The 24589-nt window shown below is 34.4% G+C and overlaps 1 protein-coding gene across 12 annotated transcripts in view; it reads right to left on the minus strand.

Annotated features, from left to right (window-relative positions):
* Positions 1-24589, minus strand: part of GPHN (gephyrin) — a 227754-nt gene that overhangs the window by 71478 nt on the left and 131687 nt on the right. For 4 of the 12 annotated variants that reach the window (XM_031553579.1, XM_031553580.1, XM_019615669.1 and 1 more), the window contains 4 exons: positions 24164-24436; positions 22985-23092; positions 17636-17770; positions 4536-4592 (listed from right to left, as the gene is read on the minus strand). In XM_031553579.1, coding sequence (XP_031409439.1) covers positions 4536-4592; positions 17636-17770; positions 22985-23092; positions 24164-24436 — 573 coding nt within the window. The remainder of the gene's footprint in view (positions 1-4535; positions 4593-17635; positions 17771-22984; positions 23093-24163; positions 24437-24589) is intronic. The other 8 variants (XM_031553587.1, XM_031553583.1, XM_031553588.1 and 5 more) reach the window with 3 other exon arrangements.

A 24589-nucleotide genomic window follows, 5' to 3' on the forward strand; every position in this document is an offset into this window, starting at 1 on the left:
AAAAAAACAGAAACCAAAAACCAAAAGAAACCTTCAAAGTACAGACTGAAGTACTACTATTCTGATCAATCTCTGCTGAACTTCCCCATGCTTTCAGTAATGTATCAATTTTAAGCAGATGTTATGAGTTCTAAAACATGAGCCAGTCAGCTCTTTCGTTGTTGATCATCTCAGCAGCTAATGCAATTTATTTGCTACTGCTACATTAATTTGAACAGGTAAAAAAAATGCCAACAATTCCAAATGATAGAACACTAACTTTTCTAAACAATGCCTAAGTTCAGCTTCAAACACGGGTCTCTGGGAGGTTCAAAGGTTCAACCGGAATAGCCAAAGGTTAGATGAATGGAGAACTCAAAAGGAAATGGAAAGACATTTCAGGTAACCTTTATACAAATATTTATGTACTACTGCTGATATTGGTAGTTTTACAAAATTGTAAGCCCTCAAACCCTCAAAACTGCTTAATTAACTCAAATTTTCATGCACATATTCAGTACAATGTTATTTTAAGTACCTGGCTGGCTTTTTGTACTTCTGGTGGAATCTGGAATATTTCTAAATATTTCCAATGACCTATGCCTTTAAAGTGGGAAAATTCTTCGCAATTCATTCTGAAACAAAGGTTCCACCTTAACAGCATATAGTAATGTGCAATAGCATTTAATTTTCATCTATGCGCTGGCCATCAGATACTATATGCTCCCCCTCCCACACAATTTAATACATTTGCTACCTTGTAGGGTAACTTCTCTAGGACTTCCATCTAAACCCCTTTCCAAAACCAGTATCAAAGACATGAAAAATATTCATTATTATGAAGTATTAACAGATTTCTCATTTTCTTTCCAACTGTCCACTGTTTACTAAGGACTTCCTTATTATTGACAAGTCATTTGTATATTGCCTTTTAAAATGCTGACTTATTTAAAATACCCATTGAACAACATGAATCACAGTTGCAGTGAAAAAGCAATAGATTTTAATTATATGTTATTATACTTGCAATGTGTCCTGTTTAAATTTTAAGAAACTTAAAGGGCATAAGCAGAATGCATGGAATATATCTTAGCTCATGATCTCACTTCCTTAATAACGCTACGTAGGGTATTGCTACGTAAGATAAAATGACACAAAGGAACAAGACAATTTCATGTTAATTAGTTCTCATAATAACTATAGTTAACATGGTCACAGTTTCTCATTTGAAACCTTTTTCAATGTGACATTCTATGGGATAAAGTGTGATTAGAACAACATTTTTATAATACATCATTTCATGGCATTTTTTTTTCCTGGCTTTATTCACTAGTACTAAATCACAAATTTAAGAATGAGAATTGCTCTGTTTGATTAACACTAAGAAATTTAGCATGTAACCAAATCTGAAATATCACTCTTTATTCTCTCAAAAATGTGATTCCTAAAGAACTGCCAGAGACAAGATACAGTGCTTCCACAAAATTTACTTTGTGGAATGCTGCAATGTATTAGCAGCTTGGTTTTCCTGTATTTGAACTGCAAAAGATTATAAGCCCAGAGATTTCAATTTGACAATAAGCGGAGATCAACTTTATGTCAGATACATAGCTGGTATGCAAAGTCATCCAAAAGGGATAGAAATTACCAAATTATTATCATTATCAAAATCATCTGTTGCTGTATAACCATAGTGGATTATGCATTAGAATGGTAATGCTGACAATAACGACAACAGTCATAGCGTATGGAAGACACAAACGGGACATGAATCTGAAGAAATTTCTAAGAATTGTCACTGGATGGATGTTCAAAGGGATAAGTGGCTTTTGACATCTTTTATATCTGTTATGCTTGTAACTGTTCCTTGTCTTCCGATTTTCGTTATGCATCAAATTATGTGGCTTAAACTATGTCTTCTGTAAAATTAATTGCTGAAAGGCTGATCTGCATTTGTGAGGTGAAACACCTGTTTATGAGGTACTTACTGCCTACACTGTTATGTTGGATTTGTCTCAAATTTTTAAAGATTCTGTGAAAAATGGTTAACCTTACAGGGATGTCACTACTGATAAGATAGATCCTGATTCTTTTTCAAGCTACTTCATTTATTAAAGAAGAAATGCAACAAATAAGATGTATGATGTATGAAACATTACTTTTTGTATTAGAGAAGTCTTGTAATAACCAACCAAATTTGTGTAGCCTGCATTCAACCAAATATTAACATATTTTGCAGGATGACGTAGGGACTCCAAAAAAATCAAAGGCAAAGACAGAGGCAAATGCATCAAAATGCAGTAGTATATTCTTTTAAACAAATCCTGTCAGTAAGTCAGGTTTCTCAAACACATTAAGTCAGGTTTCTCAAACACATTAAAACACATTAAAAATGAAATCCCAGCTAGAAAAGAAAGAAAACACAAAGGGAGAAAGAGAGTGAAAGGAAAAAGATGGGCATGAGAGGACAAACCAATCAGATTTAGTGTTACCAGCCAGCGGAAGTTTTAAAAAAACAGATCACTGAATGAAATCGTACATTTGCTCGGAGAGAGCATCCTTTGACATTGCCTTCTAGGTGATCTCTGAGCTCCTCCAGCTTTCGATGGAGCTACATGTAAACATCAGAAAATGAATTGAAAAAGCAACCTGTTCTCTGGTCATGTTTTTTTTCTTTTTCTTTTTCTTTTGTTCCTTGTTTTAAAATCATAGGATAACACATTTCTCACTGCCTCTGGCAAAATATTTCAAGACATCAAAGTCATTTCAACAACATAGACATGCAAGCTTGATAAACTTCAAAACCGGAAATAAGATATTTTTGCATCATTAGCATGGCTCTTTTTTCAGCACAAGAAAAACACTGAAAAAAAATCAAGGGACTGATTGTTCTAAAGCAACTAGATCTCTGCTACACTGATAATTTGCTTGTTTGTTGTTAAGGCAGTGTTCTAGAATGTATTTTCATCTCAAAGGAGCATACATTCACGTTCTGGATTCCCAGTTAGGATATCCAACTATATGGATATTTATGTAAGATTTTGTGTCTAACTACATATTTGGGGCAGTAAAATTAAATCCTGAGCAGTCAGGTACAGAAATAAGAATCCTGGACTAGGTATCAATAAACATTCATAAAATAGGAGGTGAATCTCATCCTGTATAAGTTACATTTTTTGCATATGTATACACATTATGCATGTAAAAGTGTATGCGATGACTCAATAAGATGAACAGGTCGCAGTAAGTACATACATGAATCTCAGCACAGAAACTGTCACTGTCTTGTCTTTTCCCCTGTGTGCATTCAGTGGTACTGAACGTCTGCAACTGAAGCAGTGCCTCATTCACATAGAGGGCTCTTCTCACTTACACTGTAACAAAAACTTCTTCCCAAAACACAGGATAAAAAGATAAAGCCTCACAGACAGTGAGGAATGCTACAGATGCCGCTAGGTATGACTTGTATAACAAAGAGCAAGTGGCTTCTTTTCTATATTGAGATCAATTTAAATGGTGTCATTACTGGAAAGAGGTGCATAATTAATCCTTCCCCTTCCCTTCTTTATGCTCAGTGAAATAACATTTTCACAAAGAGCAGCAGTAGAGCAGTGTTAGAAAACAGAGAGGATGGCTTGTCCTGGAACAAAGGCAGTACACACACATACAAGAACAAAACAAAAGATCAAAAAACAAGGCGGGAAAGGGAAAGAGAGTGCAGAAGAAAAATAAATTAGTTAGCGCTTTAGAAAGTGCTAAAAGGAGATAAAGTGGAAAAAAGGTGGAAAATTGGGTGGCTGAAAGAGGCAACTGTTGAGATGGAATCTTAACAGAATGGCCTGGACTGCATGTGATCAGCATCCTGGTACAGATTATGTCCTGTGTTTTAAATCATTTATTAGAGTGTAACACTATACACGGTAGGCAATAATTTAGATACCTGCTTGATAAGTGCTCTAAAGTTTTGAGTATGTTTATGCAAACAAAAAGGCAGAAAAGGGGACTAATTATCAGAAAAACAGTGGCTCCATTCTTATTAGTCTCACATGAATCTCTCTCACTTCCTCTTTATCTGCTCTGTTTCTTTCTGATTTAAAGGCTAGATATGGATGAAATATTCAACTTTCTTACAATGGTCTTTTGCAGAATTTAAATGCAAGAAGTGCAAGCACTATAAAAGTTATGTTTTAGATGGGAAGCAGTAGTCTGAAGATGAGTAAGTCACTTCTTTATGTAACAGGCAGTTAAGTGACAAACAATACACATTAGAGAAGTGGTTTAATCATGATCATCAAATTATAGGCACTTCAAGAAAGTCGATGTTTTGTATTTCGTGACATTCAAAGCTTACTATCTGTCCTTCCGTAGGTTGTTCTATGTGTAGCACACAAACAAACAAAATGTGACCCAACAGCAATAAAAGTTTTGAAATAAAAATGATGAGATGGTGAGAAATGGAAAAGCCCCTTCCCTCCCTCCCCTCACCTCCCCCTTGAAAAGGAAAAATGTAGGCTATAGAAGAAAATTTGCAAAATAAATGTTAGAAACATATTTACTTTGAGGGATCCAACTCTACTAGCAACTCCTTTGCTTTCATCCGGCCGTCTAATTTGCTACAATGGAGGAAGATGGGTAAAAAAGACAGAAGAATAAAGAAAAAGTGAACTTAAAAAAATTTCCACACAATCAGTTAGCAGTACATGCAAGACATCAATTTGACTCTCTGAGACATCTCTAGAGGACAAAGACACAGACTCTAATTTCTGAAATAAATGGTGATTTATCATGTCATTTTAATCTTCCCTTGTTGAATTTTTTTCTCATTATTTTACCAACCTGGCATATATTCTGCATGCTAAATTCACTATTATTTCTGAATGAATACAGTTACTTATCTGATTTATATATGGAGAACAACGAAGTCCTAAAATTCTAACTGAAGAAAAAAGCCACTATATATTCTACAAATAATATGATCATAGTATGGTATAACTGGGAGAATCAGGCCTGACAAGTATCATTATTGATACCTGACAGAATGCAATACAGATTTCAGTTGTCCCTGTCCTAGAGATGTTAGCCACTGCTATCAAGTTTCCCAGTTAAAAATTATGCTGCCCAACCAGAAAATTTTAATGCCAGACCAATATCAGATTTTTCTTTTAAATATACAACATATATGACTTCTCCCACATATCTCCTTCCTGATTACTCTTCCTTTATTATATAATTTTTTTCCTAGATGACGCAGAGGGTAGAAGAAACAAATGAGGTAGTTGCTCAAAACACCTTGTATTGCTAGAAGCACACAAAATAAAACATTCATTTACATCTAGACTTCTTTTCAGAATTGCTGAATCCAGTAAATAAACCTTTTCTAATGATAAATTAAACTGGTATCACGTCAATTGAAGTAGAAAGGATGAAGGCAATAAAAATGACCTTAGGCATATCCTTCTGCTTGCTGGTCTGAGTCAAGCCTGAATTGAGTTTCCATTACCCGATGGTTATTTCGTAGTGTATGTAAAACTAAGTCTCACACAACCAAAGTGAAATCTTTCAAACACTTCCTTTCCTTTGTGGAGTCCCACCAAGGAAGCCAAAGACTGAATGAACCATGGAAATTTAACTATGCTTTATGCTGGCCAGGACATTCCAGTAAAAGTTAGATTGCCACTTCAAAAACTTAAAAATGTCACAGTCAAAACATAGTCAAGAATTTTTTTTTTGTACTTGCACTAGGCTGGGAAGAAAATAATGCACCTAAACAAAACATTAATTATCAAAATATTTAGTTCTAATAGAATACGTAATAGTAAAGTAACATTGGAAACATTCATGAAAGTTGTTGCTTTCCTTTGCTAGTCTTACTGCATTAGAATAGTATCAGTTTTGAACTATGAAGCAAAACGTCTTTATAGTTTTGTGTCTAAATATATATTTACATACACTACACTTTTGATGGAACTGAGTAAATTTCCAAGCAATTCCAGTATACTGACCAAGAAAAAACTGTATTCATTAAAAAAAAAAAAGTCTCCTTTAGAACACAGATTCAACCTAGTTGCTATATATTTCTTAATTCAAAAACAAGAGGAAAAAAAATACCAACTAACAAAAACGAATAAGACACCCTCAGGAGGAAAAAGAAATCCTTATTGGAAAACAAAGAACATGAGTTAGTGCAAAAATACTTGGCCCAGTATCCTGGTACAAATACTATCAATCTCAGCAAGTATAACATGATCAAATAGAACCATTTTCAAATATAATGTTTTCAGTTTTGCTTTGAAAAAATGAGAACTAGAAAAAAGAAAATTATAATTCCAAATAAATACTGATAATCTTACAAAATCTTAATTACGTGGAGTCAGGACATTATAAAAAAAAAATGCTATATATCACAGAATTGAGGGGAAAAGTTTTAAGAGACAGCTATATGCAAGCCCTTCACAGAAAAAAAACAGTTTTATTCTTTTACTTACCAGTGTGGGTACTGTAGCTACTCAAGTTGTTCTGAAGATTTAGGACTTAGAAATTAGTCTGGAGATAACGCCTATAACTGAAATTGTATCTTTCTCTCTTCAAAATACATAGAGAAAAATATACAAGATCTATATATCACATTGATGAAATAATAAATGCTTGAAAATAAAAAACCAAGAGGAAATAGCTTAAGGTCAGCTCTTGTCTTACATTCATGGAACAAACATTACGTATGGTAACATTTTCTAGGGGAACCTGGATATAAGCACACAACTTGGTGATTCTCAAGGGGTGAACCAGAGTATTGTGAAATTTGCATACACTATACTACTTATGTTCTGGGTATTCAGTAGGGTATTACTAGGGGGAAAAAAAAAGCAAAACAAAAATCAACAAATAAAACTTTATTTTCACGGCAAATGCCACGGAAAGGAATTCAGGTGTATCCTTATTTCTGGTCAACTCCTGTCTAAAGTTCGAGAAGTTGGTCAATAAAAGTATTTTAGAAAATGATCATGGATTATACACTCCTCATTTTTCAGACATAACTATACACAAGAACCCTATCACAGATGACCTTTTGTAGCTACAAAACCAGAATGAAAGATCGTGCACTTACACATTCTTAATCAAAAGTGTATCTATATCTATCCCCACCAGTACCTTGTGTGATCTAAAAATGAGTCCTTTGATTTTTCTATTAATCATCTGTTAAGTGAAAAAAATCATTCCTTCTAAGCAAAATGTAGATCTAATAAGAAGAACCTGAACAGCAAAACTGAAAACACAATGTTCAGCTTCTGGTTTTATGTTTACTATTTATCATTTTTATATCACAATACAGCTAAATGAGTAGATAAAGAGATAAGGCAGAAGCAATACTAAGTAATTACTATCAAAACGTTATCTGAAAGAAGCAAAGGTTTTGGAACAATGTGAAAGAGTTGTAATGAAGTAAGAAATGTAGGAAACTGACAGGGCGTAATGCACTAACAGTTAAGACATACATTATATTTACATCCCTTTCTCACTCACAAGGGAGTAAGATAGGAGTTAAGAGTTAAGGATAAGCCACAGGTGTCCTTCCTGATCTTTGAAGCACAAGATGGAGTTATAACAAGAGAATAATGATGGGAAGCCAGTGGAAGAAAATTCAGGAAGTAGGGAAACCAGACCCAAAGAGCAAGCAAAGACTGGTAATAGATTTATTAGAAGATGATTAAAAATTGTGGTTACCAAAAACCAGGCACGTCATGTTTTCCAAACACAGCTCTCATATACATTTCATTATTATTCCTCAATCCTCTAATAGCATCAATAAGAAATAGACCTGTTTATCCCTAGTTTTACTTCTGTAAAAAGAGCTTACGAAATGGAATATATGTAAATCAGCAGATATACTCAAAGGTCATAAATAAAAAACAAGTAAAGCACAGGCAAATCTGAGAGTCATGTTTTGTTTGGATGTATTTAAAGAAGGAGTTCCACAACAGCAGAATAATTAGCACTATCCATTTCACTTGTAGACTCCTTCAATTTCTGATGATAAAATCCTGCTCTTGCTATTCCTAAATTTCCCTGCTTACTGCTTCTGACAAAGAAAACAGAATTTTGCAACTTTCAGAAGCGTGTTTTCATATCCAAATTCAGCAAAAAGCTGAATTTCTGTCAGGTTTTTTCTAAAATCCTGGCTAATACACAGTTCGACAAAACATTTTTAATATGATCAAATTACTTAATTCAGAGACTGAATACATTCAACACCAGCAATGGAAATTATTTACAGCATCAGTTTAAAAAGATGTTAAGTTCTATATTCTGTAATGGTCCAGGCATGCACTGCTGGAATCCGTTAACCAAAAACAAGTGATTATTTTATGTGGCATCCAAACAAAGTTCAGGTTATTTGTTGGACACGTTAGCACTATATAAAAACTAATCTCCCACTTGAACATGATGTACTCCAAATCTATCTCTTTTCCCCAAAAGCTGTCAAGGCAGAATATGGAAAAATAGTTATGGGATAAAACTTTCTCCAATCTAATGTAGCTTAAAGAGAAGACGTATGATTCAGAGAAAAAGTAGGTGTATGCATAAAAAACAACATTAAAAAGATCTTTAAAATAAATGTACTGAAAAAAACATTAAAATGCACAGACAAGAAATTAACTTTGAATCACAATATATTGAGAAAGCCCTCACGTGAAGTAGGGTCTGGAAGATCCAAATACATTAAGAACATGGATACCTAGGGGCAATTGGCAATTTTTATCAAATGCTGGATATTCCTCCTGTTGATAATAGCACATTCGACTAGAAAAGAAGGTAGTCGACTGGTGAAGAAAAATCATAAAAGCTATCCTGTGTATATTATTACAATATTGTTTCAGAATTTTTTTTTATTTTTCTTTGAAATCTCTCACGCCATTCACACTATCAGAAACGCATCTCAGAAGTATAACTCAACTGACAATTATTTTGCATCAGCTGTCTGGGAACAAAAAACTCGGGTGTATTGGCCAGATCCCCGTAAGGAAGTGAATACAAGGGAGATTATTAGGAAGGTCTAAGATGTTTTTCTGACCCTTAGCAGTGTTTGTCAGAGTTCATGGTACTCCAGAACTAGCTGGAGATAAAATGACTAAAAATACTGATATGTGCATTATTTTCTACAAACTTTGCTTGCCTGATCAACAGCAGAAAATACTGATACAGAAATTTATACTCCAGTTACAATTTTCTTCTCAGTGCTCTATATAAAGTGAGCATTTTTGACTTCTAACAAAGAGCTTAATGTATTTTTAATATTGCGGCAACTCAGGTTCTTTTAAGTTAAAAAATGTATTACATTCAAATTTTATACTCATGCATAAAAAAAAGGTTTGTAGTTGAAGGCAGTTTTACTTCTGCAATTTTAGGCAAGACAAGTGCCAATTAGTTGAGGCTTCCTGAATAAAGGTGGAGTATTTTCAAACAAAGGGAAGAAATACTTCCATTACGCAGATAAACATTCTCACACAATAAAACAATTCTCCTGTATGCATTACACTAACATAAATGTTTTATTAGGGCTGCTGCACTTCCTTCCTGCATATGATAAACCTATAGAAGTGTAATGCACACGAATGCCACCTGATGCCAACATAGCATTATCCTACCATCACACATTTTGTTAACACTATCCACTATCACTCACACTATTCCATATGCAGATTAGAGAATAAATGCAGTCGACGTGGACCAAACAGTGGTACAAAGTAATGCAATTATCTTGCAGCTCTGCGGGTTAGTACATGAATTTCACGAGCAGATCGATGCTCTGTTAACTCAGGAAACAGCAAAGATAATGTAACCATGCTTAAACAGGAGCTCTGGTAATACACTGGTTATTTTACATCCAGCTTATTTCTCGCAAAATATCTATGACTTCTGTGGAACTCAGTGGTCAGAAATCTACATAAGTTGATAGGTAAAATGTGTAGCCAGGGCCATAAAAGATTACAATAAATACAAACATTCCATATTATGCCACTATCACCAGTAACTTAATATCCTAAATCTTATTTACACTGGACTTCTGGTCATGCGAAAATTAGATTGTTATTTCCACTACGCAATGAACAAGTTTGTGCTCAAGAAAAAAATAAAAGCATGGTTAATCCAAGGTAGCAACGTTGTTCTGAATTGCAAGTATATATACCTCTCTCAAACTAACAATGGAGTTATGAATGCATAGTTCTTTTGCCTTGGTGCCGTAAGTCGAACTGAAATTCTAAGAGCTGCAGTGTATATAGGAACATCCATATTTCAATAAAGGACAGTGTCCTTTAAACATTTTAGACAATAAGCTAGCTTCCATCAAATACACATTGGTGGTAATGATGAAAGTTGTCACATCAACAAAGACACTCACAAGCAACTCAATGGAGGGACAGCTATGTTATTAAGTGAATCAGCTAAGAAAGTTGCTCTCTTTGACAACTGGCAGGAACAGAATTAAGGAAAAGAAGATGCATTAGTGCTCAATGTCATAAAAGAAAGATTCTATCTTTCTGAAAATGGACGGATCAGTAGGGCTTTAAAGGGAAGAGTAAATTTCTTTGAGGACAAGTGCATTTAAGTTTTGTTTTCAAATATCTGTAGTGTCTTGTACTTTATCCTTTTTGCCAGGCAGAGATGCATTTGGAAAAAAAGCTTCTTGTCACATATATTTCCTCATATCTATGCCACCTGAAGAGTTCAATTGCAAATCAGAAGTGGATGGGTTTGTGAGGATATCAGGAAAGAGTGTACCCATTGAAGTGATAGGAAAGATAAAGTTCAAGAAGTCCAGTGATACCCTGAGAAGCTGAAGAAAAGGCTGAAACATCCTGGATTCAGTTCACTTTACAGATGCTTAGAACAATGTGATGATGAGTGGCTAGTGATCCATGTCAATCTCTGCTCACTCTGATGGTACTTCTGAATGAAACTATTGTCCAAGAAGACTCCAGGTGAATTTTGTTCCACATGAACTTCACAAAGCAAATGAGATATGCAATGCTAATGCACAGAACTCCTAGCTCAAAGTGCTCCTCGCATTTTGTAAAAGCGTTTTTAAAAGGAATAAAAAGCAGGCAACAAAACAACTACAATGAATGGTGCAAATTTAAAAGAGATGTCCAACAGCTGGCCTGAAATCTTGCCAAACTTGTCACTGGCTGTTATCGAGTGACCTTCATAAATCTTCTCTAAGGCATTCAATAGGAAGGTCAGTTTCCAATGCAGTAGTTGGAGAGAAATATGTTCCAAATGTGTTTGAATCTCTGACCTTCAGGATCCCTAATCTGTCACAGAGCTTTCCTGTAAATACCTTTCTACAGTCACCACTTGTAGGTTCAAATAGAAAGCTTTTCGCTGAAACATGCAGGTTTTCATAAATCTCAGTATCAAGAAATGCCTACAGAAATTCTTGTCAGAGAATATGAAATGCTAACGTGAAATTGATCAAAAACAGATAAACAACCACTTTATTTCCTTTCAAACAAATAAATATATTGTTGAATTGAAGAAATTAAATTCTATTCCATGTTTCTCGAATGCTCCTTTTGAATTGGTAGTGCATATTTTCACGGAAAGACTAAAAAGTGTATTTCTGATGCGTTTCAAGGTTTCACTAGACTAAAAAAGTGGTATCTTGTAGCTTAACAGAACTCTGTGTAAAGCTGATTTCCATGAATTCAAGAACTGTTCTGGATGCACTAAATTAGTACAGATAACTAATTCACAACTATGCTAACACCCTTCATTAGTCAAGTTAGACAAAGAAGGGAACCAACTTAAAACCATCACAAAACCTAAGTCAAATAAGTATCTCTACTGAAATTCAATTTTCAGCTTAAATTTGATGGCACAAGTCTTTATTCTGCTTCTCTGGAGAGTTGTTGATAGTTTTATTTTGGAATTAACAGACAAACAAACAAACATGCAAAATCCCATATATTTTTCAATTTTTCAGCTCTTCTCCAAAGTGAATCCTCTAATTTTAGGAAGGATTTTAGCAGACTTTACTTTCATTATTTATAATGGTTTTCTTTTTGTGTTTTTTTTTTGTTTGTTTTTGTTTTTGAGCTCTCAAGTACAGCAAGATGCTTCTTTCTTTGTTACAATGTCTCACTTTCAAATCTGTGGAATTTTGCATTTTTATCTAACAACGATCAGTTACTAAACAAAATTCAAACTGAAACAAGATGAGTAAAAAATGGCAATGGCTATATGTAAAATAATGTTAAATTCTAATCCGTAATGGATTTGAAAAAATACTGCTGCACATTCTTGAGGAGAACCTGGGAGGATACAGTAGCCTGTATGCTAGCAAGCAGGATTCCTCATCTTAAACAAACCTGGCTACTTTCTACTCTGGAATACATTCTCCCAGTATCATTCCTTACTTAAAAAAAACAAAACAGTAAAAAAAAACAAAAACTAGCAGGATAAAATATATAACTAAGCCTCTGTGTCTAGAAAGAGCCACCTTTTTTACAAAAAAAGCAAGAACCCTTGGTGTACTTGGAGTGTGATTTCATCTACCTAGATCATTCTAACAATTTAAACAACCCAAAAGCAAGTTGCTAGGCAGAAAATATAATAGTATATACAAACTTCCAATTTATAAAAAAAAAACTTTACTTAGGCAATTAGCATAGGAATGTTAAAATATGTTCAATATTGCTTTCACTTTGGTGATCATTTTAAGAAGAAATAGTATACATTAAGATAAAAAAAAAGAGTAAAATTTATTGTATCTCATTTACACGAAATATCCAACTTACGGATAAAACTACAGCTTGCAAATCACGTCCTGAACAGCATCTCACCAATTAATAGTTTCTGGTAAGCATCCTGATCTTTCTTCTATTGAAAAAGCAGTAATTGATAAAAAACCATCTTCCCAACCCTACTTCACATGGCACTTGTATATTAAAAAGTTCTGATACTAGGCCAAAACATAAATCATTACATTTAGTTTTAATTTTTAGCTCATTTGACTGAAAACTGGAACCAATAACTACTAGGTTCGGCATTAAAGTTATGACTCATGACAAAAGGTGCTCAAAGCATCATTTTTAAGTTGACGTGAATGTGAGAGATGATCAAGATGAAAACCAAATACATTTCTTTTGTCACAGAAATAAGATTTCTCTGTCTTCTTCTCTTTTATGTTTAAATCTTTTTTTTTTTTCTGAATGCTTTTATTTCAGAAATTCTTTACAACTGAAACATTTGCATAGACAAATTTAAAGATATGCTATTTTTCAGATTAAGAATATCAGGTTTTTAGGTGAAGGTAAACAAGAATGATGACAATAACTCTTATTAGAAGATACAGAAAATGATTAACTAGCAAAATTAAATCTACTGTGGTAAGAAGAATATGTTTATGGAGCGATGGATAGGCAAGAGAACTGTTTTGCTAATATCTAAGACAACTTTGAAAATAAGACCTGCTTCCTCATTTTAGCTTGCAGATTCCTACAAACTCATGTAGGAACTAGAACTCTATCATGACTACAAATTTGTAAGCATGTATATTAACAACACTAAGGGCTTTATCTGTTTCAGTTCAAATAAAAAATGATAGATAGGGGAAGGACAGATATCCACCAAGAAAAGAAAAAAGACAATTTTTTTTAAGCAGAATATAATGAGTGTAAGGTATGAGGTAGTGAGATAGAAAAAACATCATTTTTAGAAGTACCATAATGAGTTTCTTAGGCTTCTTCATGATCAAAGGTACACTGAAAGAAACTCTGTACATTGAAGTGGAAGAACTGAGTATCAGTTAGACTGATGATCCTGCAAAGTGAAGCACTTTGAACACCTCCTGTCACTGAAATGTACTCTTGGTGATAATTTAAATCTTGCCCTTGGTCTTCTATATCTGTTTCATTTGACTTTGACACACAGTGTTGGCAAAATAAAATACATAGTGATAACACCATTTATGTATGGGAGAAGCAAAGACTTGAACTTGAAATGTAAAAAAATACAGGAAGATCTTACAATCTAAGCAACTATTGGAAATTATATTAAAAACCTGCAAGCCATATTGTGTCATCTTACACTTTTGTCAAGTAAATATTTCGCAAATTCACTTGACCTTGTTGAGAACGCATTAAAACTTTCAGAAGACCAAAACTACATTGTTAAGCATAAAAATGTCACAATCACTATGATACTGAGGGCTGAATAACTGGAAAGGTGAGGACTGTTAGCGCAGTTTTCCCTGGAGTAAAATTTAAGATTGCCTCTCTATCTGAATCTTTCCACTATAAATAAGTTTTAAATGCTCTTCAAGCCACAGTGGATTTTGCTTAAAATTTGAATACAATTCATGGAACAAGGAAGGCATTCTACAGGGATTTATTAATCTTCACACAAGAAAGTCTGCCTAGTTTTGTGGAATTACATAATGACAGATAGAGTTGTCCCAGTGGACATTCATCTTGAAAACCTCCAAAGAATTTATAGTAAAAAATACAGAATCACAGTATGGTTTGGGTTGGAAGAGACTATCGAGATCATCATCTTCCAACCCCCCTACCATGGGCAAAGACACTTCCCATTAGACCCATTCAGGCTGGTCCTGAATACCTCACCTCCAGGAAATGGGCACCCACAATCCCTCTCTGATTCCTTCTTTTTTCAGGAAATTTAACTTCTGAAGACTGATTGAAATATACAGGTTCAAAATGACTATTCATTGTTTACTACTTTCTTACACATAGACTTTCAGAAAACATGGAAGATGAAGTATAAACAATAAAGACATCTAAAATTAAATCTATTTTGTGCCTGTCTACATACTCTGTGTATACACATAAACAACATCATTTTTTTCCAAAACATAATTATGAAAAGGTAAAGATTTTTCATAACAGATCGATCAGTAATGCACTCTTTCATATCTTGTCTCTAACACACTCATGCATTAGTAACCTGCTACTTACATTTATTCAATATAGGTGCTCCCATCATTGTAGAAGCTTGTTTGTTTGTTTGTTTGTTTTCTGAGAGGGACACAATTTCTGCTATTCAGCAAATTCAGTAAGAGAGATGTAAGGGTTTACATACATTTAGGACAAAAAAAAATACAAGAAAATGGCGCAACAAAATAAACTGGAATGTTTCACAAAGAAATCTAGTGCCACTAATTCTCTGGCTAGAGCACCACTCAAAACAGTAACCATAATAAAAGGAAATCAAATTGTTTTCTGATGAAACTTCCTCTTTGTTTCAGTTCACATACACATGTTTAGGAGCCCTGAAGTAAGATCCTGAACCAGAAAGTGAGAATATGGAAAAGGTACACACTTGCAGATGAAAGAAATAATAAAGCCGGAACATCAACTAGATGTTATGTTACAATTCCTTTTTATACACATGACTGTGTGAATCTATGGACCAAGTGATTTAGTATAAATTATATTATATGGCATTATTAGAAAGCTGGGATCCAGAAGGAAAAACATAGCAAGTGAAGATGTTTAGACATATTGACAATCTTGAAGAATGTGAATGAACCGTATTTCTAGACAAATTCAGATGATGTTTGAGAACTTGAGGGTAACTTAAAAGACTGAAAGATACCAAGAATAGTTGGAGTTTTCATTTTTCAAAATACATAAAACAAAGAGCTTCCTAACTGGCAAAACGAGTTTGTGCTTCTGTGCAAAATACAAACTTCAGGTAATTGAAACAGTTGAGATTATTCTTCACATTCATTTTCTTGCTGTTAACAGTTGAGTTTTCCTTAATTCTTCCTTAAAGCAGCTTGTACTATCCACTTCTGGAAGACATTAAAGAAAAGCTAGACTAGGTAGATGTCTCATGGCAATTCCTGTTTTAAAAGTGATATGGTCCCTCCTACTTTGAACAAAACCTGATCTTGCAGTAATACATGAAAAATGGGGCTTAACACAAAACACTGAAGTGTTATGCAATTACAAGAGCTCATCTCAACTAATTTCCCAAAGAAAAGTTTTAGATTTTCTACTCTTGTTTCAAAATTCATGTAGTTTCCTTTCTGTAGCCTCTAAATCTTTGAAGACTGCCTAGAACATGGATGTTCAACCTTTTGATTTGCCTGGGCCACACATAGTGAAGAGGAATTTTCTTGAGCCGATGTTTTGCTTGTTGCTCAGTGATGGGTGCATGCCTGGGGCTGGGCCAGGCCACATCGTGGGGAAGAGCAGGATGGTGGGGCTAATTATTAGCTGTCCTGGGCCACATGCAGCCTGCAGGCCATAGGTTGGACATGCCAGGTCTAGAAGAATGCATTCTGCTTCACCACTGATAAGGTACACACCTTTCCACAGCCATACCTTCTTTAAAACACAGGGGTTTAATCCAGAGCTGTTAGCAATGTTGACACTATTTTATGCTTGTTATTGGTCTCCTTAGGTTTTCTTTGGACTTTTCTGTTTTGTCAAGAGGCGTAAAACTCAGTGCAGCTCTTCTGTTTTGTATTCCTCTTCTGCTCAAGAGTTTTAATGTAATAAGCTCTGAATTTCTATTTTTAGCTATCAGACAAGTGACAGCTTTTTTAGTAAAAAAAAGAAAAAAAAAACTGCATGCAGATATAATTGGCTGAATATCTTCTTAAGAAAAGCAGAATATAGTGAAGCTTAGTATGCTGTCTATCAATATAATTTTGACTCTATTACAGTGAAGGTGAGTATTGCATAAAACTCTCCTACAGACTAAACCAAAACATTTCTGTGGGTGGTTGCCTATAAATCTTGTTCACTAACAGAAAAGAATGAGACAGCAGGAAGAAGAATTAGCAGATGCTGGCAAATCATTTTAGCAAGCAGAATAGTCTTCAAGGATCACAAATTAGACAAGGAAGAATGTTATTGTTCACCATCTGCTATGAGTTTATTAGTACGTCTGCATCTGTTACCGCAAAAAGATCACTGTGACATGAAGACATGAAGCGAATTCTGGCAGAGCTTTCTTCTGCCGAAAATAATCCTACTGCAGGTAGACATTACAGGCCTTGCCACTGGTCAATTCACTTTGTCCTTGATGTATGCAATTTAAGGTTTTTAAAAAGATAACAGAGTTCACTTTAACAATTAAATGTCATAATATAATCAGTAAGAAGTGAACAATAATCCCACAAGGTTGGCATTAAAACTTTCTTACTATTAAATTTAGTCTGTTTTTTCTTTCCAAGTGTCAGGCAGCAAATATCTAAGGTTGAGCAAAATTAGTTGGTTTGAAACTGTCTTAAACTGATCAATAATAGAGCAGGGCAGAGAACTGCCCCAGCTCAGGCTAAAAATTTGCACACACGTTTTGTCAACATAATACTACTTATTTAATGTTGCTACTCAGTGGCAGGATTATCTATGTTCCCGGGGATATGAAACACATTCAAGGCATTAATGATTTCATATTCATGACTGATATCGCAGGAGCTAACATGAAACTTCAGTAATCGTAACACGTTTGTAGACCCACATTTTAAATCGTGCAGAAGTGCATAAGGACTAAAGTACTGTCTTGGATTTATCTATTACTGAGAATGATATATCCCTTGCATGCAAACCAACCTCTCTTAGCAGAGGCAATACATTAATCTGATAGGTCATGTGTCTGAGCATGGAACTTGCAAGGTACTTACTTTTGGTGTTGGGCAGGATGCAGTGGAGAGACGAGAGGTGGCCTGGGCACGAGGAGATTCTGAAGGGGTAGTGCTGAGGGAAGCTGTATCACGTGGGAGCACCTGAACACCACGAGAAATAATGGAATCTGGAATCTTGAAAGAAGAGAGATGGAATTAAGAGTCAATAATATACTTTACTGAAAAAAAGTATAACGTACTTTTACATAAAATTTTTTTTTGGAACACACCAGTCCTCAGTTTGCATATTTACTCATATGTATTGCTAGCAGTAGTAACATTAAGTTCTTGTAACTTCAGTAACAAACCCACCACAAATAAGCAAAATCATATCATGACTGTAAAAGCACAGAAGAAATTATTTGTCCTGAAAGCCTTTGCATACAATATAGTACAAGATGTAACAGTAAGTAACAAGATTGTTTTTCCTCAGCCTGAAACCCAATCCTTTCAAGCCCAACAATGACCAGCAGTGACTTCTACCATGATGCAGACGGATCTCATTTTTTATCTGTTCCAAACAGAAAACCAATTATTAGCAATGACTGAAATCCTCTGAAGAAATATCATGCAGTAAATAAATTTCTAGGAAAAAATGACACTTCATACACTTCATTCCATGTACTAAAGAATTTATTTCAGGTACACAAATTCTTGATGTAAAATGTGTATTTGAAAAACCTGCCGGCCTCTCTGAAGAAACTATAGGCAAAAGTACTAGGAAACTCCATATAGAGTCCATGCTTGTGTTTAAAATGCATTGTGAAGACAGTTCAGTCTTTGTTTTCACATAATATACTTAAGAGCTAGTTATTTCTAAGAGGAAGATTTTAAGTAACAGATCCTCTAGCTGGTATTATTAACCCACTTAAATAAATGGAATTACAACAACTTCTAAGAATAAGAATACTTTCAATAATATGAATAAATCTATCAATGTATTTTTTCAATCTTCTGTCTTTTCTATTCTAACATCCGTCACAAAGACTAGAGCTAGAGGACTGCATTTAAGAGTCGATCTTTAACATACACTGAGTCTTAGGAAGTCTCTTGCTTTTTATTACTGCAGTATTTCGGTCTAGTCATTACAATATTACACAACTTTATAATAGATTGAATTGCCAGTCTGACATCATGATTCTATTTATTTATTTTGTATAAAATGATAAGGCATACAGATGATAACTATCTCAAATAGGAGAACTGTTTTACATACAAAATGCAGCATATATTCTACTATTAAACACTCTACAGTTTTATTCTGATTTTATTTTCAAGATTTTAACATATTTCTTATTCAGAAGTAGCACTTCTAACATCAGATTATTCTGGCAATTTAATTTTCCATCACAACATAAATGAAAATGTAAAAGAATAACTCCAAATTCAGATTTTTTAAAGAGTGTGTATATAGACACATATTTTATGATCTCTGTACTCATTAAGAATTTATTAGTTTAGCCTGCCATTCAAGTTCCAAAAGTACCACCTAAAATGCAACTGAGGGAAATGGCAGTAGTGAGCAGCAGAAGAAAATGAGAAATGTGACAAGCCAAACCACTTACTTTAACCATATCCAGCTAGAATTCTCTGCAATCTTTTTTTAAGCGGATATGCTTTAACAAGCTTGCATCTAGGCATTTCTGAGCATTCTTGCCTAGTATGGCTTTAAGGCAAACAGAATGCTCTAGAAAATATTTCCTCCCAGGATTCTTTGTCCCAAAGTCATCTCACATTACTGAGTTGTGGAGACAAAGCAGGGCTGATACTGAAAGAGGAGTAAAATGAAATAGACATGTACTCCTAGGAAAAGCATGGGATGTTCTTAATGGTCCGCTGATTTTGCATACTAAGTGACATATCAAAGCTGTTCCAATTGGGAAGTTACAGTATCTTTGACATATGCCTCAGGAACTTGCTCAGACCTTGGTAACACTTACTGGCAAACAAATCGTCTTCTCTCAGTCATAGGACTGATATTACAATAATTTAAAATTTAATTAAACATGATTTGTCTATAAATGTATTACTCATGCCCTCATACTTTTTCAGGCTGTAGTTAAGTAGGAGATGTTCATGTTATATTCCTGTTGAATGGCCTGTTGAAATGGCCAATCTTAAGACTCAAGTCACTAAATATTCCCTTTCTATGTTATTTTTGTTTCCTTAGCCTCCTTGTTTCACATCTATGAATAACAACTGCATCTAATTTTGCAACCTTAACTTAGAGACATAGGCTTGTATCTTGTGGACTGTACTGAACGTAAACTCTTCTCCATTTGTTAGACTTTCTTGTGTTTGCAACTTAAGTTTTATGGCAACAGATTTTCTTCTCAGTATACTACCAGCTGCCTGCTGCTGTGTTTCTAGACTGACAGTATTTTTTGCCAGTCAATTTCTGTCGGTATTTTAAAAATTTCTTCAGAATTCTTTCAGTACTTAGTAACTTGTCTTGCAATTTCACTGTAAATTACAAAACAAGCAGTTTCTCTTCACTATGGAAGGTTATGCTTGGGATTGCTTCTGCTCAAAACAAGTACCAAACTGACCTCAACTTGCAGTAGTCTAAATTGCAAATAAGATCTTAGATATGTAGTATAAGCAGCAGAAAGAAGGCACTACAGTATTCTGATCAGACAGATTGTATTCAGAAGCCCAATCTCCTTTCTGTTCTCCTTCTCCTGCAATTTTATTTGAAATAAGTTAAATATGCAAAAAAGGTTGGCAACTCTTAGTTTTATATTGGCATAGCTCCAACACTATACACAACTTTTAATACTTTCTTTTAATCTTAATGTTTTAGCAAAACCCTACATTTTGACAATTTTTGTTGGAGAGTGTCCAGAGGAGAGTCACAGAGATGATCATGGGACTGGAGCACCTTCCCTACAAAGACAGGCTGAGGGAGATGGGCTTGTTCAGCCTGGAGAAAAGAAGGCTGCAGGGTGACCTCATTGCAGCCTTTCAATACCTAAAGGAAGCCTACAAACAGGGGGGGAATCAACTCTTTGAAAGAGTAGGGGGCTTTTTGTTTTTTTTTTTTTGTTTTTTTTACTCTTCTCTGATAAAGGGATGCATGCATCTTGACAGAGTTGGGTATGGGCCTATTATATCTTTCACATGCTTCAGGATATCACAATACAGAAACAATATTACATATTACAAATGATATCACGGTCCATTTCTCCCTGGAGTTAACTCTGGTTGCTCTAGAATAATTGGATATCTCTCACTGTCTCATTTCCTTCAACCAAGTGATCTGCTTTTTTATCCATCAATTTCAGCTGCCAGAATTTTATCTAGCATCACCTTTTTAAAAATAAAAAGAAAATAAAAGTTATATGAGACTTTTCCAGACTCCACTGAAATGCACATGCAGTACCAATTTTTTGCCTGTGGAAAAATCAAAATTTAGCTGAAATATCAGGTAGGACATTAATCAGCAAAGGAAGATAAAGACAGAGTAAAGATGATTACAGGAATTACTTTTCAATAGGGATTATTTCCTAATCACTATGTTTGCTGAAAATAAAATTTGTCATAAAACTATATATAAACCCATCTAGAACAGTTAAGTTCCAGCTTGCTAGCTTTCACAATTTCAAAATCTTAATGAGTGATTTAGGTTAGCTTGTAGTTAAAAATGTTGCTCCCAGGAGATCTGTTTCTCTACTGTGACAGCAAAATTTGTTGTCAAGCTAAAAAAGACTCTCTTTAATCACCATTACCTGCTGATTGCAGTTACTAACACATAAGTGTAAATTCCATCAAAAAAAAATATAATGCACATATATTGCTCATTAATGGGATATCAAAATGTAACTGATATTTTTATGCATCCAATTTATGTAAGATGGGGAATGTTTAATTTTACTGACATTTAGCAAGGGTTTTTTTGTTTTTTTTTAATAAATCATATGCAGGTAATCTGCATACTAGATACAGATTACCTGCATATCAAGTATAGATGGCATTTTATTAATGCTGTTAAAGAGATTGATCAGCCCAAGAGATTTTTGTGTTTTCTGCAAAAGTGGAAGGCAAAAATAATAATCATAATGAAATGTTTGTTTTTTTCATGAAGTCATGCTCTGAGTGTTTATGTCATCTTTACCTAAATATTTTCAATTCACTTTCAAACAAATTTAATAAAGGATAGATGTCTCAAAACTCTAAATGGGGGTACTCTTCAAATGGGGTACGATAAAACTGAAGTTGGGTAAAAATGTTTCCTGCTTACAGCTAAACAGAGTGGAAAAACTTGTAACATACTGATGGAAAAAGAAATGAATGAGAAATGGTGGACAGAGAAATATTCACTATGTCTCTCAGTCATTAATTTTAAATTTTCATCTAACACCATCTTTTCCAGAAGTAGTTTTACATTGGTTTAAATTCCTTCACATTTCCTAAATGACTTTTCAAGAGACTTAGCCATCATGTTTTATATACAGAGGTGTTGCACTGTTTGATTGGTAATTTAAATTAGTTTGATTGGTGATTTAAATTACTATTTGCCTAAGGGTTGAGAAAGTGTAGACTCTGGTAAACAGAACTAATGATTTAATGTTAAGAATTTACACTTATTTTGCTGGCAGATATGGTGGATAGTAGAATGGATTGGATGGGACAACTGCTAGGGCAACTGCTTTGCCCAGATTCCTCTAACTTATAATTATAAATATGGTAAATTATATTTAATCCCTAATGATACTAGGAGCCATTACTCTATCTTGATTCAAATTTAGACTCAACCTTTGGTAGTGATTCCTACCACTCACTAAAGTAGTTGCCTACTATTCACAAAAATCCAGAAATTTATAATTTATCAATCTACTGTACCTGACTCCAATTTTTTACTGTTTTTGAAAAATTCTACTTCTAAACAAAACACAATAATAAAATAGAAACTAAGCAATGAAAACATTTGACAAATGTCCAGTGCCAATCTTGTACTCTGTTGACAAACAAGCTTTTGAGAGAAAGAAGCAAAGCAAGTTAAATGATAGTGAAAAAGCTCTAAGACAGTGATTTTAGGAGATTCTTTTAATTATATTTAATAATTCAGTCTATTAGATGATAAAGTTGATGACTAATCAGAAACACAGGCTTTACAGCAATTTTTATCTCAGCAGCCAAATGATTCCAACTGACAGAAAAGCACATTATATTTATCCTGTTTAGCTTTGTATCTTAAGCAGAATGTTCCCTGTAGCATGTTCTTTAAAAGATAGATAGCACTAATATGTATTGGTTAGAATAAAAAAAAAGTAACACTGTTAGAATAGGTGGCAGGCAGTGTATTTTTAACTACTGTTAGTGCAAAAGCCTCTGGGAAGTGCATCTTACCGGTTCTTCTGCACTGCCTGCTGCATGATGGCAATAACTGATGAGACCAGGAATGGGCTGTTCACCTTTTGCCATAATAACTGCTGAACTGGTGTAGGATGGATGTTTCTAATGCACAACACATAACAGCTATGAATACAGTGACAGGAAAATATGAGACCAAACAAGCAAATGAATGAAAGGCAATGAGGTGAAAACAACTGTGATGCTGAATGAAATGTCAAGCTCACACGAACACAGCCAGTTTAGATGTCAGATAATTTCTGTCTTTAAAATTGCATAAATTATTTTTCTTTGTCTATATTAAAAGAAAATGACAAATTTAAAAATTGCATGAATAAAAGCTGAGAGTTGCATTTGATAACTACCTTAATTCAGCCCTTTAAAGACATATACAATCAGGATTTTCTATAAAATGATGACCTCCAGCTGTAGCTGTCTTAGGAGTCAGACCTGAATTCACACTTCTGGAGTTAGAATGTTGCCACTTTGGTTTAGAAGTCCTTTATTAGCATTTTGAGTTACTTACTTTCTGTTCCCATAGTTGGAATTAAAACTACAGCGAGTAAATACAGAGCAAATTAATTTGGAATAAATGAATGTTATCCTTTTTCCTTTTGTAGTCTCCAATTCATAATTTTGGTGTGAGTAACGCTGAAGTAACATTGATCTATAATTAGTAGTTACACTGAGGCTCTAAAGAACATGATGACATTTAATTTGGATCGCTTATGACTTAACCTGCTACAAAACTGTCATACTTTTTATGTTTTTAAAAACCAATACTGTCTTTACAAAATGGAAAATACAATTTAGTGAATCTTGCTGTGCCTCCCTAATAGGTCACTCGCTGGACATTGCACATTCAGGAGTCAGTATTTCTGATTGTTTTTTTTTTAAACCTAACACTAAATGTATTCTGTCACATCAGAACAGTGTCATTAAAATGCAAATTATAGTCAAAATAATAAATAAAAAATGCATCTTCCAATGAAATCTGTGATCATCTACTGAAACATTCATATATTCTTACAAAGCTAAATTTCTATGAAATGTACCCAAAATCCAAAATATCTGTTCAAGCACACCAACATAGACATTTAGTCTTAATGGGCAAATGAATATTGGTGGAAAGTACCTGAGCAAAGCTAGAGTCCCTTGGAAACAAGCCAGACTCACCTTAGCTGCAATGGCTGCTGCAGTTATATGTGAAGAGGAACTGTCCTCTGTTGATGCAACTCCACTATCCTTCTTCTCTTCCTCCTCTTCCTCACACTGTACTCCTTTGTCCTCTGTCTGCTTGTGAGGGCTGGTGGTTGGAGGAGGAGAAAGAGGAGGTGGTGGTGAAGGTAGATCTTCTAGCTCATCGTGTACCTCCTTTACTTTTACAATGGCGTCCCGCAAAAGATCAATGGCATGAGGTAGGGCTGGCAGTATAAACTGAAAGCATTCCTATGCACAAGAAGAGAAATGACTATGAATAGTTACCTGCAGAAGCAAATAAGGATTTTTCAGATTTGCTTTTAGGGGATATTAGGGATTTTGATGTATCTTTTTACCTGATCATAAATAAAACCCAAAATGCCCATTACCACTGCACTTAGA

The sequence above is a fragment of the Meleagris gallopavo genome, chromosome 5, assembly GCF_000146605.3.
Source record: "Meleagris gallopavo isolate NT-WF06-2002-E0010 breed Aviagen turkey brand Nicholas breeding stock chromosome 5, Turkey_5.1, whole genome shotgun sequence".
Classification (NCBI taxonomy): Eukaryota; Metazoa; Chordata; class Aves; order Galliformes; family Phasianidae; genus Meleagris; species Meleagris gallopavo.